Source organism: Nestor notabilis, unplaced genomic scaffold (assembly GCF_000696875.1).
Source record: "Nestor notabilis isolate BGI_N333 unplaced genomic scaffold, ASM69687v1 scaffold16664, whole genome shotgun sequence".
NCBI lineage: Eukaryota > Metazoa > Chordata > Aves > Psittaciformes > Psittacidae > Nestor > Nestor notabilis.
The window spans coordinates 54,871-69,552 of record NW_009927046.1 but is presented as its reverse complement, the minus strand read 5'-3'; the positions used below and the strand labels follow the sequence as shown (position 1 = coordinate 69,552).

The following is a 14,682-nucleotide window of genomic DNA, read 5'->3' as shown; positions in this document are numbered from 1 at the left end:
TATTCTATGATTCTATGATTCTATGACATCACAATTAAACTAGTCACTGCTGTTTCAATTTAATTATTGGGTTTGAGTCAGAAGAGAAAGGATGAGCTGATCTAACTGCTTGCTGCTGCCAAAACTACCTTTCTTCCTGCACACTTACCCCTACTGTGTGCTGCAATGGCCTTCCTGTGTACAGTCTCTGGTCCTTTTCTGATCTCTCCATTCAGCTTTACAAGCTGGCAAAACAACTCAAGGCTGAGGTAGATAGCATCGGAGTCAACGTGGTTGGAGGGGTTGGATACTGTATCACTGGAAACAGGGCAGATGAGATGGAGGAGCAGGAGAATGCACCTGAGAATGACAAGGTGGATGAGGTTAATGAGGCCCAGGGGAATGAGATGGTCCATTTCACCAGCTGTCAAGTTAGCTCAAAAGAGTGTAGGACAAACCCACTAGAACTCTGCAGTAATATTAAAAGGTCTTGTTCAGTGACTGAAGCCATCCCTGTTTATGCCCTGTGAGGGTGGGCAGAGAGGAGCATGTAGGTTATTACATGGTTCCCATGTGAGATCTGCCTCGATGCCTCCAACACGTGATCTCTCTCTCAAGCTGGTTGTGAACACAAGCTGAGTGGTGCAGAAGGAGTGATGAGCAGTCCAAACTGGTGAAAGAGTGCACCTGGGACATCTCTGCAACACCTGGCCACCGAGTGAAAGTAGTGAGTAACCAGTGAGTGGGAGGGGAGGAGTAGGCTGGATTGTGAGGAGCTGAAGTAACTTCACCCCGCACTGTGTGAGTGGGATGTTGATCCCCATAGGTCCTGTTTGGGGTGCTCAGAGGAAGGCATCCCAGGAGGCTGCCCCTGGCCTGCAAAAGGACAGAAAGTCTCAGAGGGACATGAGGCAGGGGTGAGACTCTTGAGGAGACTCCACCAGATGACGACTGGAGCATTGGTCACTCTGTTAACAGAAGGTGTAACATGCCCTCCTGCCTCTGCTCCCTCTGAGCCACTCTGTGGGGCTGTATCAAAGGTGGTGGCAAAGCCAGTGACCAGCCCTTCTGAGGGAGAAGTGTAAGGCCCACCTTACAGCATGGTCTGATGCATGTGGCAGGGCATGCCCAAAGCTGTGCAATGGGGAAAATAGTGCCTGGATCACTGTGCTCTGTGGAAGTAATACTGAAGAACTGCCCATTCAGTGTGCTAGGCAGGATTCCCAACAGGAAGAATAAGAGCATTTAAGGCTTGCAGTTGAAAACTGTTGTCATGCACCCATGTGAGGCAGCAATGCTGCACATTCATATGAAATTCTGAGCTTTGTCATCCTGAGATCACTCTAGTCTGAAAGCACACCATTCTAGATTAGTCTGTGGGAGGAGTGGGAGAGACATACCATTTGACCTGTTTTTCACTTGGCGTTTCATACTTCGCTAAACTGCATACTCAGATTTACAAATGTCTGTCTTAATTCTCCTTATTCTTGCTGTAGACCTTCAATGAGTTTGAGATTGAACAGCACCAAGAATGTGCCTATGACCACTTAGAAATGTATGATGGGCCCAACAGCAAATCACCCATCCTTGGTCGCTTCTGTGGTAGCAAGAAACCAGACCCTGTGGTGGCTTCTACCAACAAGATGTTCCTCAGGTTTTACTCTGATGCTTCCGTGCAAAGAAAAGGTTTCCAGGCAAAGCACAGCACAGGTAAGTTGGTTGCCTGTCAATACCCCAGTGCAATAAGATGTCATCAAGTCTCGCTGCATTTTTTTACCAGGCAAAACTGGACATGCTTTTCACCCAAATAAGCTTAGCCTGAATTTTAAGTGATTGTATATTGTACTAACCATTTCCCAGATCATTGTTGGCACCATACCATAAATGCCATCTTCCTTATCAGTTCAGAGGTCTCTTGATATCAAATATTCCTGCTCATGTTCTTTTGTTTAAACTGGAGGTGTTTGGTTGAGCAGCAACCCCTTCTGTTCCTCATCAGCTGTCAGAAAAGGGGGTGATGCAACTTAGCCCATGTACTGGCCCAGATCAGAATTTCAGCTACAGGACAAGCACAAAGAACATGTGAAGTCTTCCTTTAAGCAATTGCTTTCTAAAATAATGCTGTTTTCCAGAGTACAATGTAGCAGGAATCCCATCCTGCTAGTTTAAACTGGTCACCTCTTTTCATGCATGTTCAGTACCTAAAGAACCAAGCTCCTGTACTCTACGTGGGTCATTAGATTAATGGGTGACTGGAGAATTCACTGGTTTATGCTAGTTTGGTGCAGTGGTTAATTACCTTCCCTGTTGTACATGCACTTCAGGCTGGAGGTCTTCTCTCCTCATGGCTGGCCCAAAAGTGGCATGGTGAGTGTTTGTTGTGAGGTAAGGCCTTTGAGAGACTGGTTTGTGCCCTTTTCTTCTTCCAGAGTGTGGTGGGCTCTTAAAGGCTGAAGTACAAACTAAGGAGCTATATTCCCATGCTCAGTTTGGGGACAACAACTATCCAGGTCAAACCAACTGTGACTGGGTGATTGTAGCTGAAGATGGCTATGGGGTGGAGCTGTTGTTCCAGATATTTGAGATCGAGGAGGAGGCTGACTGTGGGTATGACTACATGGAAATTTACGATGGTTACGACAGCACTGCACCCCGCCTGGGACGCTTCTGTGGCTCAGGGGTAAGCTGTGGTGGTGGTGATTTCATAGGGATAACTGGGGTTGGTAAGGAAGGATACTCTCATACTTTATTTGGAGAGGAGCAGGTGTCACAAACTGGTGATGAGAATGCCTTGTGTGCCTGGATTTTGCTACAGATCACAGCCATTTTATATGATGCACAGAGCTGGTCTGAAAACCTCGCTGACTGCCTTTCCCTTTTTAGTCCAGGGCCATGTGCAGCAGCATGGGACTGCCACAAAAGTGCTGTGTAAATGTGGGAAACTTCTTCCAAAGGCCAATTTCATCCTCAGTCACTTCCTGCCTGAAGCCACATCACATTGCGGCTGTGCTATGGCAAAGGGTGGAGGGACTTGCAGAGCTGCATGTTGACTCCAGGATGATGTGCTGTCTCTTGAACTGTTACTGTGTCCCTGTTAACAGGACTGAGTCTTTTAGCATAAGTAATGGTGTGTGGTTTTTAAAACCAGCGGATACGACTTCTCTAGGTCTTCAGCAATGAAATGGAGAGGGTTCTTAATGAATTTAGAGAGACAATCAGGGAGCAGGTGTGTGAAAGCATTCCTTGCAGACTGGGGAAATGATCCGGAACATAAAAGATAGCAGCTTGGTGTGAAGAAGTTCAGGGCATCAGGGTAGTAACCTACCTGCCTGCACACTGACAAATGGAGAATGGCTGGGACAGTGTAGATCTCAGAGAGAAGCACAGGGAGGTTAGAGCAGATCATCATAGTGGGGGAAATAACCAGTGTTATCAAGTAAGATAAGTAGCTAAGTTATTTTGCTGCTAATGAACTCTGGGAGAACCTTGGTTGCTGAACAGGTTCCAGTTGGATTGTGTCATTTCCTGAAAAGATAAGGACAAATTAAAGCAAACTCAGAAGACTGGAACAGGAATATCCAGGGAGTCTTGTGGGGAAAAATAGAAAAACAAAAACAAAAACCCACCAAAAAAAGCCACCCCAAAACAAACAAACAAAACACAATCAAAACACAAACAAACAAAACAAAAAACAAACAAACAAAAAGCAAAAAAAAAAAAAAACCACAAAAAAAACCCCACAAAAAAACCATCCCAAATCAAACAGGTGGAAGAACTGGGACTGTAGAGTGGACTCGCATCAGTCTTCAAACAGAAAAGGCAAGCATATAAAGAGCAAGAGAATATGCTCAGGAAGTCAGAGCAGGGCAGGAGGTAGTGAGCATTCAGTCTTTGTGTTTAATGGCCAGTCTGTCTTCACTGTGAGCCTAAACTCTAGCATCATAGTGCAGACAGTTATATAGCCTGCAGATTTGACCACTGTGTCTTCTTTCCTTTTCTGCAGCCCCTGGAAGAAATCTACTCTGCAGGGGATTCCATCATGATTCGATTCCATACAGATGATACCATCAACAAGAAAGGCTTTCATGCCGAATACATAAGTACCAAATTTCAAGATGCATTGCACATGAGAAAGTAGTTTAACTGCTCCTCACAGACATTCTCCATCTGAAGACTGAGACATTTAACTGTGATCTTTGTCTTTTTTTTTTTCTTCCTTTTTTCTTTGAAGCTTCTGTGCACCTGGCCAAATGCAGTGTACAGTATTTTCTGTAGCTAAAACTAAATCCAGTCTCAAAGGTTTGCCTCTGCAATTATTAGCATGACCCTTTCTTGTTAACATACCCAGGACCAAAAATTGTCTTCTCATCATACCTGTCAGGGCATAAACATTGTATTTTGCACAGCTTGCCATGGGGCTGAGTGAAGACTGAGCTTGAATTAAGAAAACCCTTTGTCTCTTGTGTATCCTGTTTCTAGGTGACATTTCCCAAGCATCCTGTACATGTGAACTGTCTCAACATATTTTCTGGAAAAGGTGATGTGGACAGCCACCCAGTAGGAATTTCTCAAAGGAATATGTAAGCCGCCCACTCTCCCCTACCAGTCCAAAATACTCTGTGCAATAAGTGAACAATGAGATGGCTGAAACTCCATCACTGCTTCTGTCCTGTCTATTTATTGTCTTGGTTATTGTGGGTTGAGAGCTAGGTAGTGTCACAGGGACAGTCTCCTTAGGGCTGCTAACTACTTGGATCACAGTGAACGAGAAGGGCCCAGTGCCTGAATTGCAGTAATTGTTATGATATATGTTGAATGGAAGTACTTCGATGCAGAGGCCAAAGGAAAGGTGGTAGCTGACAGGAAAGTGCTGTGGTGGGGTGCAAGGCATGACTCTCTGATGGTGGCAAACTTAATAATTGGAGTGCTGAGCGCATGCTTCAATTACACTACCAAGCAATGCAGCTCAGAGAGCTGTAGCAGCAGTCCAGGCCTTATCTTAAATAAGGAATCTCTCCTGCTTACTCCACCCACATTAGCTTTCTCAGCCTTGTTTATGCTGCTTCCTTTCCTTAGTACCACTTCCCTGGGAGCCCTTCCTTTTCACAGCTAAGCTGCTCTCCCCAAGGCTCCCCACTGCAACGCAGGAGTGCTATTCAACGTCAGCTAGCCAGAGCATCTCACCAGAGGAAATATTGGGCCAGAGGTAGTCATGGTATTCATGAGGCAGAGGGACAGAGGCCATGCTACATGTCAGCTCTGGCGACCTGATGGCACCTGTCAAACATGTGCAAGCTTCAGGCATGGGACTAGGAATGGGAGAGCTGTGCTGGTTTCTGCTTGCTCCCTATTTCTTGCTGGCCCATGGCCCAGTCCCTTAACTCCATGGCAGAGGTGCAAGCAGGATGGTGACTAAAGCACTTTGAGCTGTAAGGCTTAGACATGCTCTGTGTTGCAGTTATGTACATGGAAGCTACTAAGCCATGGGCTTGCAGAATTAACAGGTAGCTTAGCACTTCTTTGGGAAAAAAATAGGGAAAACTGCTTTTGAAGGAACCACTGTAAATTGAACTGTTGATATGGGGGGGGGGAGGAAAGAGAAAAAAAAAGACTTTATTCTGAATGATATTTCATTAAGGCACTCATGGGCAATTCTGAGCTAAAAGCTGAGGTGTGTTAGCTTTAATAAAGTATTTATAATCCTTGGATTACTATGTTTACATAACCAATGTACTGTCAGGCTCCGGGGTGAAACCTCCTCTCTGGTATATGACTATGGAGAAATGTAGGGCCAGCCCTAGTCAGGCACAAACAACATTCCTGGAGATGAGGGCATTTCCAGATGGATAATAAAATAGACCCAGCCCTCTCCAGAAGTCCTTGAACAGAATATGGTCCAAGTAGATTAGATATAAGGAAGAAGTTCTTTACAGTGAGGGTGGTGAGGCACTGGAATGGGTTGCCCAAGGAAGTTGTGAATGCTCCAACCCTGGAGGTGTTCAAGGCCAGGCTGGACAGAGCCTTGGGCGACATAGTTTAGTGTGTGGTGTCCCTGCTCATGGCAGGGGGGTTGGAACTAGATGATCTTAAGGTCCTTTCCAACTCTAACTATTCTATGATTCTATGATTCTATTGTGAATACTAGGAGAAGCAAATGCATGAAAATATTTTCTTGCTTAGAACAAGAAAAATGAAATAATTTATACACACACACACACAAGAATATATGTATATAAAATGTGCATGTAGAAGACCAGTAGTCAAAGCCTTAATAAGTGTCATGTGAACAATACTGTACCATCGACTATAGCTTTATTGCAGGCTGTATAAAGCCATGTTTTGTTTTTTAGCTCTGTTTTGTTCCTCTTTTCAAATGTTGTGGCCTTTTTACAGGCAAGACCTCTGATCTCAAGCTATTTGACCATGCAGGTCTGGGGAATTGAGCTCTGCTAGATGGGGTCTGCATTTGTCCTTCTCTTCCTTGCCCCTGTTCAAGCAAAACCACAGTGACTTGGGTCTGGAAATAAAAGCATGACGCTGATCCATGTGAATGAGAGGGAAGTTTCAGGTGGTAAGCAGTGGTTCAAGTTTCCTGGCTCCCTAATGGGAGCAATGACTCCGGAGAGAAGTGACTGTAGCAGCTTCCCATGTACTTTATTTAACATCTTTGTTCCATGTTCTTGTAATTTCCCATCTTTCCCAGACTGGTTCATTGCAGATGCTTGCAATGTTGTTTGACAGATGTATTATGCTTATTGGCATTCATGCAGGTGTCTCTTGTGACAATGTGCTTGCAAATGTTGTACTGTGCATTTCAACCAATGATCTATGTAGAATGTTTCTGCTGTACTGACTGGGATTAACAGTCAATAATTCTAAATGTCTGAAAGTTTCTTAGGAAAAAAAAGAAAAAAATGTCAGTCCCTCTAATGTGTGTATATGTACTCTGGTCTTTGTGTGATTTTACATTTCACTAATTAAAATAATGTTTTAAGAGGGGGAGGAAAGGAGGGTATGGGGGCAATTGCAAATGTACCCGTGCCCAGGATGAGTCTGCGTTCATTAAAGACTGTGGATTTTGTTGCATGTTCTGTTGTATGCATGCATTTACTACTTCCTCAAGGGGAGGAAATTTCTTAATACATTCCTTGTTCTGCCAACTGTTGCTTGTTGCTAATACCAGGTGGGATTTACCCTCTGCAGGAAGCAACTTTCCCTTGAGCCTTTAATTTTGTCTTGGCCTGTGCAGTCAAGAGAGAATTTATGAAGTGGGGCAAAGGAACAAGTTGATCAGCCAAAGGGCTACATTGCTGTTGCAAGTTCTGTGATTGTGCTTTTTTAGGCTGAGATGCAGATCTGCAGCAATAAACAACAGGGATCTGGGAATTAGTCCATAAGTAGACCTTAAAAGAGGAGGCTCATTTACCACACTACAGGGGATGGCCTTCAGTAGAAGGTCCCAGAGAGCCCAGGACATGAAACTCCTGTGCAAAGGACAGCAGGATGACCACAAGGTAGATGTTACGACAAAGCTGTGGTCTGTACTCTCACTGTAGTAGCAAACTGTTCAATAGCTAGGCAGCACCTAGCATGCTTTTCTTCGTCTTTCTATCCTCTGCTTGATGTCTGTCCTGCTGGCTAAGGATTATATCTGTGTTCTTTCCCCAGTACATGCATTTCCCACCACCCAAAATACTTCCTGTGATGTGTCACAGCCACTCAAGCCTTCATAGTGACTGAATTTCCTCTCAGCTGTTCCCAAAGGCAAAGCAGCAACAGAAATGAAGTAAGGAATAAGCATCCCCATGTAGCCTCCTGTGCCAGAGTATCATGGCACAGAATGAGCCTGGAGGCTGCAGTCAAGTCATTATGGTGGACAAGTCAAGTCCAAGACAAGACAAGCATGGTGCAGTCAAGAAATTATGGTGAACATAATTTCCAAAGTGAGGACGAGCAGCCTTCAGCTGCACAGAGAGTTACAGTCCAAACCAATGCTGTAACATTAGAAATGATGCAGCTCAAGTGAAGCTGGTGGGAAACAGGAAGTAAAATAGAAGGTGGAATACGAACTGGAGTCACATCTATTAGAGAAACAGAGACATTTGCAATTGCAGTGACAGGTTCTTACTGTGTGCACAATCTATCTGTTGTATGTGTAAAGATCTTTTGCAGGCTTATATCTTCCTTGCTGTTCAACTGTCATGTTCCATTCATGTCTCTTTCCACACTGGTTGCCTGCCATCATTGTGTGACATGGCTGGTCCTCATTTTCTCTGCTTACGTTTAGAAACAGGACTTAATTTTTCAGAAAGCACCCAAGGACCATCCAGTGTGAATTGCTGAAGGGAATATCCATTGTCTGCCAGAAGATTCTTTGTACTTTAAAAACACGAGTACCCACTGGTATGGTTCACTTCAAAGAAAGAATGATGCCTCAGATGGGACAGGCTCTTTGTCTCAGCATCTAGCCAGTGGAAATATTCACTTTGTCCTGGGATTTCCAGCAAACGTGCTCTGGCAGATGAGGTGCTAACCTTAGAAAGCAAAGCAGGATTCCTGTGCAGCTCATCTGTGGCAGATACTAAACATGCTCTGGGAGCCAGGAATGATTTTATTTGCTGTGGGGCTGGCAGAGGAGAGGCGGAGTCCCCGCGCCCTGAAGCTCAGTTTCCCAGGAGCGTGCCAGACCCAGCCCCTGTCAGGGACATAGTTTTACCAGGTGTGCTGGGACCCAGCCAGGTTGTCTGAGTCAGCCCAAGAGAAATGCCACTGCCTCTTCCTCTTTGCAGGTCTGCCGTTCAGTTTTTAGCAGGAAGAGAAAGTCATCCTAAAAGGAACACTAACCGTGGCGTTGGGCAGTTTGCTATTTAACACGTCCAGGGATTTCTCAAGAAGAGTGAAATGGTGAGTGGGACTTGTCCTGTTGAGTTGGTTGGGTCTTGTTTGAATGGCAGTATTGGTGGGGAGGTCAGAGTGCAGGAGAGGTGAGGCCACCAAACAGTTAATCTAATATGTTGGATGAATAGCTCCTTGGGAGTGTTTCACCTTCCCTGTTCTCTGCCCTGATCAGATCAATGAAGATGGCCCCTTCATTAGCTCTGCATTTATGTATAGTGCGACTAATGGTTTCAGACACCTGCTTGGGTTTTAGCATCTGCCCCAGCTTTTCTGTCCTGGAATTATCACCTGGTCTTTGGGCAGTTAGAGAAAAGAGGAGGCTTGTGTCCTAGATCATGCAATGGACCCTTCTTAAGGAGATGTCCTGTCCTGGGAGATGGGACCTGCTGAAACACATAAGCTCTTTGTTTGGAAATCGCCAGGTGAGAGTGGCTGGGAATGAAACCTCCTTCCTCCCAGCAGCTAGCTTGCTCTGAGGCTAAAGCAGCATTCTCCTCTGAAATGTAATAATTAATTAATTCCACGAGTATTCATTGAAAACATGCTCTCCACAGATCTTAGATCAATAGCAGAGCTAGGAGAGCACAGCAAAAAGTTACTTGTTCATGGCATACAAACAGAAATCATAGATTAGTGGCTTTGGTCTCTAACCTCTGTTGATCTTTCAGTTCCTGGTATTGGTCCCCTTGGGATGTCCCTTTGTCTCCCTCACACAGCCCTCCCCAGTGAAAGGCACATAGCCTCTGTTGTCTCCATTCAAGAGCTGGTCAGGTGTTACCTCTAGAGCTGTATAGACACAGAAGAGGAGATAGTCGCTGTCCATGAGCAATTGCAGTTTAAGCAAGTGTGAGAACAGCTACAGGAAAGGGAGTACTATCTATATGTTGGAGAATTGATGCTTAGAGGTAGGAGTATCTGTGGTAAATCTGAGGAGTAAATCAGGAGTATGTGATCACTGGATATGTGTCTTAACTGCATTTGTCCATCTCCTCTCTGCACCCTTCAGTGAGAAACTCTCTTGACTGAGCTGCAGGGTCCCCTGGTGATGCTGATTTTGGCTGGGGAAAAGGCCTGTCTTCTTGTGATCCCTCCTGCATACAAGTCTGCAGGATGCTACAAGTTACTGAGTGGCAAAAAGGGAGAGGGAAAGGTTGCAATGTTTGGGTTTTATTTACCTCAGCTGCAGTATAAGGCTTTCTTTCACCCAAGATGTGCTCTTGACAGACAGTAGATGCTGTAGGTAGTCCTGCTGGAAAAAATACCTGACTCACATCAGGGTCACTGATACTCAGAGCCCCTTAAGTATTACTCTGGAGTAGTCAGGGCAATCTATGGGTATGCCTGCAGGGGCCCTGCAAGCATAGAAGGATATCACAATATTGAATTACTTTCACTTTACATTTAGAAATTTCAGAGCAATGATCAGGAGTTTTAATACCAGGAGGATTACAATTGTTCTTTCTTTTTTAAGTAAATAAGTTAGAAGTCAATAGTAATTTTCATGTAAAGGACATCCTTGATTCTCCTGACATGGCTAGCATACAAACTTGCATACCAATTCATTTTTGCAAGTGACTTGAGACAATATGTACAATGTGTACAATTGAGAGAGACAGCCTGTTTCTCAGTCTTGCTATAACTTTCTATATTCGCTTGCTAGCAGGTTGGACACTCCAGCTTCCAAATATGATAGTCTTAAGATATCCCAAATCCCACATTTTGTAATTAAAGGCCGTCAGAGGAAAGCACAAATGCCCGGTACCCTCAAGTCACCTATTAAAGATTTAAGTGCAGAACCAGGCTTTTCCTTTTAAGTAAGATCTTACTTATATGGTCTGTCTGTTAGTGTCCCATCTTAAGAAATTAAATATTTAACCCTGGTCTGGAACTGTGATTGAATAAGCTAGGAAAAAACATTTCTACTCAAATCAAGGGCTACTAACTAGGTTATTATAACAGACCTGTTCCTAGCTGTCAACTTAAATTTGTAAATAGTCAGTTGTGCACACAAATATAACTTCACAAATAACTTGAGCAGAGAGAAGTGACCATATGCAAATGTTATTTTTGTGGCTCCTTCTATTCAAACTTTCATTTTACTTGTCTGTACAGTCATAGAAACAATAAAGTCTATTAAGTACACTGTCTTTAACCAAAAAGAAAAAAGAAAACAAATTCACAGCTTCAGAGAAGAGGCAGATATGAAAATCTAAGCTCAAAAGTTAACAGGTCAGCTGTTCAAGAAGGTGTGTTTCAGTGATGAAGTTCAAGGAAGTCACAGTAGAAAATTTGGGTGAGAAATGTCTCTTCAGTATTTCATTGCCAGCTGGCAGCCTGGGTGCAGCAATACCTGCACCTCTAAAGAGTCTGAAAGAAATCCCTTTCACTCAGTGACCAACTGCTAGCTGTGGCTGGATGCTCAATAGCATTCTCCAACATCTGTGGTTCCATAAGCCAAGCTGTTCAGAGGTTATACTTCCAGTACAATGTCCATAGCTTGCATATAAAGGCCACGCTTATAAACAATGCTCCAGTTGGCATCTATAAGGGAGGATGAATTCTGGTTCTTTCAATAATCTCATCCCTCTTTGACTTTGCTGTGATTATGGTCCTCAACTTGCAGCAATGTGTCACTCTCCTAGACGGCAGGACTTAGACCAAATCTCCCATACCTTGCTTGCATTTTGAGCCTTCCTTCTTCATATCCTGCAATATCCAGACTGCTATTGGCAAGCTTTCATGGCATTGTTCTTGTTCTGAAGTAACCAGGCCCCTCATCAACGCATGGCAGCAGACCTTGCTGCAGTCAGAAAGGACAGCTTTCTGCCAGCTCCCTCACTACTGTTGGTTTTGATTTTTTTTTTTTTTTTGTGGATGCAAAGTGAAACTCAGCCTTTTCCTGTCACCTTCCAGAGCACCAGAGTTTCAGTTCCAAGAGATACCTCAGCAGCTTTACTGTTTCATTCCAGTTTATTTAATTCTTACATGTTTCTGGGACTGACTAGGTTTCAAGAATAACACTGGGCCTAACTGTCTAAAAGAGCTGTTAAATACAGAAGTGCATACTACTTAGCCCTGGATTATAGGAGAGAGGAGGCTTCTGCACTGCTTGTCCTGATAGTCAACCTTTGAAGCTTAGCCGCTCTGCAGTACCATTCCCAACACTGTCACTAGCACCGATCCCTGCAGGCAGCCCCAGCTGCCAACAGAACTCGCCATGTAATGGACCCAGCATGGCTACCAGCAGTAGAGCTGCATCAGTAAAAGAGGTTAAGAGCAGCTTTCAACTGCTTCCAAGCCTTTTTCTGCATTCCTCCCAGTTGGCAGTGCCTCTGTATCCCAGCTGACAGACAGACAGCACATCTAGCAGAGACTCTTCTGAATACCCCTCTCTCTATGTGTGTCAACAATTTGGTGAGGGAGGAGTTAATGTGTTTCTATCATTTTCAGCTGTCCTTGAATCAATAGGAGCAGGCACATGTGATTAGTTTGGGGCTCAAAGGTTGCAGGTGCAAGTCCTTGCTATTTTACAAGCTACCATTGAACTTCAGCTCCCAAGCCGTAGTGGGAGCTAAATTAGAAAGCCTTACCCTTTCTAACTTAGGAGCTGTCAGGGTAAGTGCATTAAATGACAGATTCTGACTACTCAGAGGTATTGCATGGTATAAACAATTCAGGCAAAAGAGTTCATGTTTCCTCATATCACTTTCTGTAATAGCATGGCATGGCTTCTGTTTTCTCTGGAATATGCCTTCCCTGTTCAGCTCAAATGAATATATTCTCATGCCATCCTTTCCAGTCACTTCAGAAGCACCCCTCCCAACTCCCACACCTGGCCAGGAGCATCTTCCAATAGCTAATACTCAGTTCTGGTTTAATTCTTCATCATCATTATTATTAATGTATTAATATTATTTAATTTAATTTTATTTCTCTACAGGAGACAACATCTTTCTCACCGTTTTACAACACAACTGTAAAGTCAGTAAGTACATTGCATAGGATGAAGATCAACTAATGACTCACCGTCATGTTATCTGTAGGAGCTGAGGAATGGGATTCTGGAAGAGAAATTGTTGCTTTTATGGATGAAGTTTTGTTTGAGGTACACCAGATTTGCCAGTGCCCTGCACTGTGTGCCTTGCATCTGCGAGGCACAGACTGATCCTCCAGGCAAGGCTGTGCAGGCTGCTGCCTCCAGCATCATGGCATGGACAGAGAGAAGACACTGGTAAAAGCACATCTTTTCTTGGGGTTTACCATTCCCCTTTGTGCTGTTTTTCCTTCTGAATCCAGCTTTCTCTGGCATAATATATGTGCGTATCTCTTGTATACGCTTTGCATATGCTTTTTTTCAGCCTTGAGCCTCTTTTTGAGGAAAAATACATATTCCTTTCATTCAGTTAGAACCATTGTTGGTAGGACCAGAGTTTAGGTTTTTGCTTATGACTGGCAAGCACAGACCATGACTTCAGGGCACAGCTGGGTGCTCCATGTGTTACTGACCACATGCTGGTTTTGGAGTCTTGCAACTGCTCACTTAGCCTTTCTCCTTGCTTGCTTTGTATGAAACACGTCTCTGTAAATATTCTATAACCATCTTATTTCTAGACTTCTGTACATACGTCTGGAAGCACAACTGCCCAGGCAGATTGTTCTTCTGGGGTAAGAGTTTGTTTCATTATTTAATGCAATTGATTACATGGAATGTTTTCCCTCTGAAATCATATCTCTTCTTCTTCTGTCAGTCCCAGTGTGCAGTACATCTGTGCTGGACAACACTGTTTTGATCCAGGGCTGTGGTTTTGTTCCTTGCATTGGCCTTTCTTGATGTTGTATGGTAGCCACTCACTCGGCTACAAAACACAGAGTTAGAAGATCACATTGCATGCATTTGACCTGTCTTTCTTATTAAGTTAGTATGAGCCCTGGGTGGTTGGAGTAGCTGCAGGGATACCCAGCATTCTGACCTTGGTCCTTGCAGTCATCTTGGTGGTGGTCTGTGTTAACCAGTGGAAGAACTACAGCTTGAATCAGGTGACTACCCTTCATCTCCTGGATGCCTTGCTACTTCCAAGCCTACACCCCCATATCAGAAACCTTATTCAACATCCTCTGCAGCTGTCTGCAAGTTCAGGACCACATCCCTTGGCACTCAAACTGTCTCTGCTCTATCTATCAAAGGCTGGACCTCAGCCCAGGAGTTTAAGTTTTATAAAGATAAAAGAGAAACTCATGTGAAAATACTGAAGGAGCACTGCCAAGTGGTCTGTTAACTAGCAGGAAATTAAAAAATAAAACAAAACAAACAAAAAACCCCAACCAAACTATCACCACTGTTTTTAAGTGGATTTCTCTATCACTTCCTACAGGACATCATTCATTTAGGGATCCTCTCACTCCAAAATGGTGTTACCCAGCTCCAGAAACACTGCCAAGATGTTTTATAGTATGTTTAGCTTGGTCACCTTTTTCCTTTGTTCCAGCCCATGGGGTGGGTCTTGGTGTTCTGCCTACCTCCCCAGTACTGGGGTAGAGTTAGGAGTTTCTGTAGCATCACTTCTCCTTCCTCAGTAGTGAAAAAATCACCCACATCACTAAAGAGACAGTCAACTTGCTTTGTGAAGGAGGAATGCCATGAAGCATTCTGGTAGACAGACACTGACAGTTCTTCCTGAAAAGACCCTTTCCTTCCCCCACCACTTTACAGATATTTTTAACCAGTTCTAGTAATTTTGTGGATCTTTGTTCCCTTACTTTAGAAAGGAAGCTGGAACAGTACCCTGTATGCTGTGATTGTACCAA

The 14,682-nt window shown here is 44.0% G+C and overlaps 1 protein-coding gene across 1 annotated transcript; it reads left to right on the top strand.

Annotated features, from left to right (window-relative positions):
• Positions 1–215: 215 nt before the first annotated feature.
• Positions 216–4,117, top strand: LOC104405233 (tolloid-like protein 2; the record flags this gene model as incomplete). Its single annotated transcript, XM_010013882.1, has 6 exons — positions 216–426; positions 598–652; positions 806–896; positions 1,476–1,689; positions 2,409–2,659; positions 3,983–4,117. Coding segments are annotated over 6 exons (957 nt in total), but the record flags the coding sequence as incomplete, so codon positions are not given.
• Between the last annotated feature and the right edge of the window lie 10,565 nt (positions 4,118–14,682).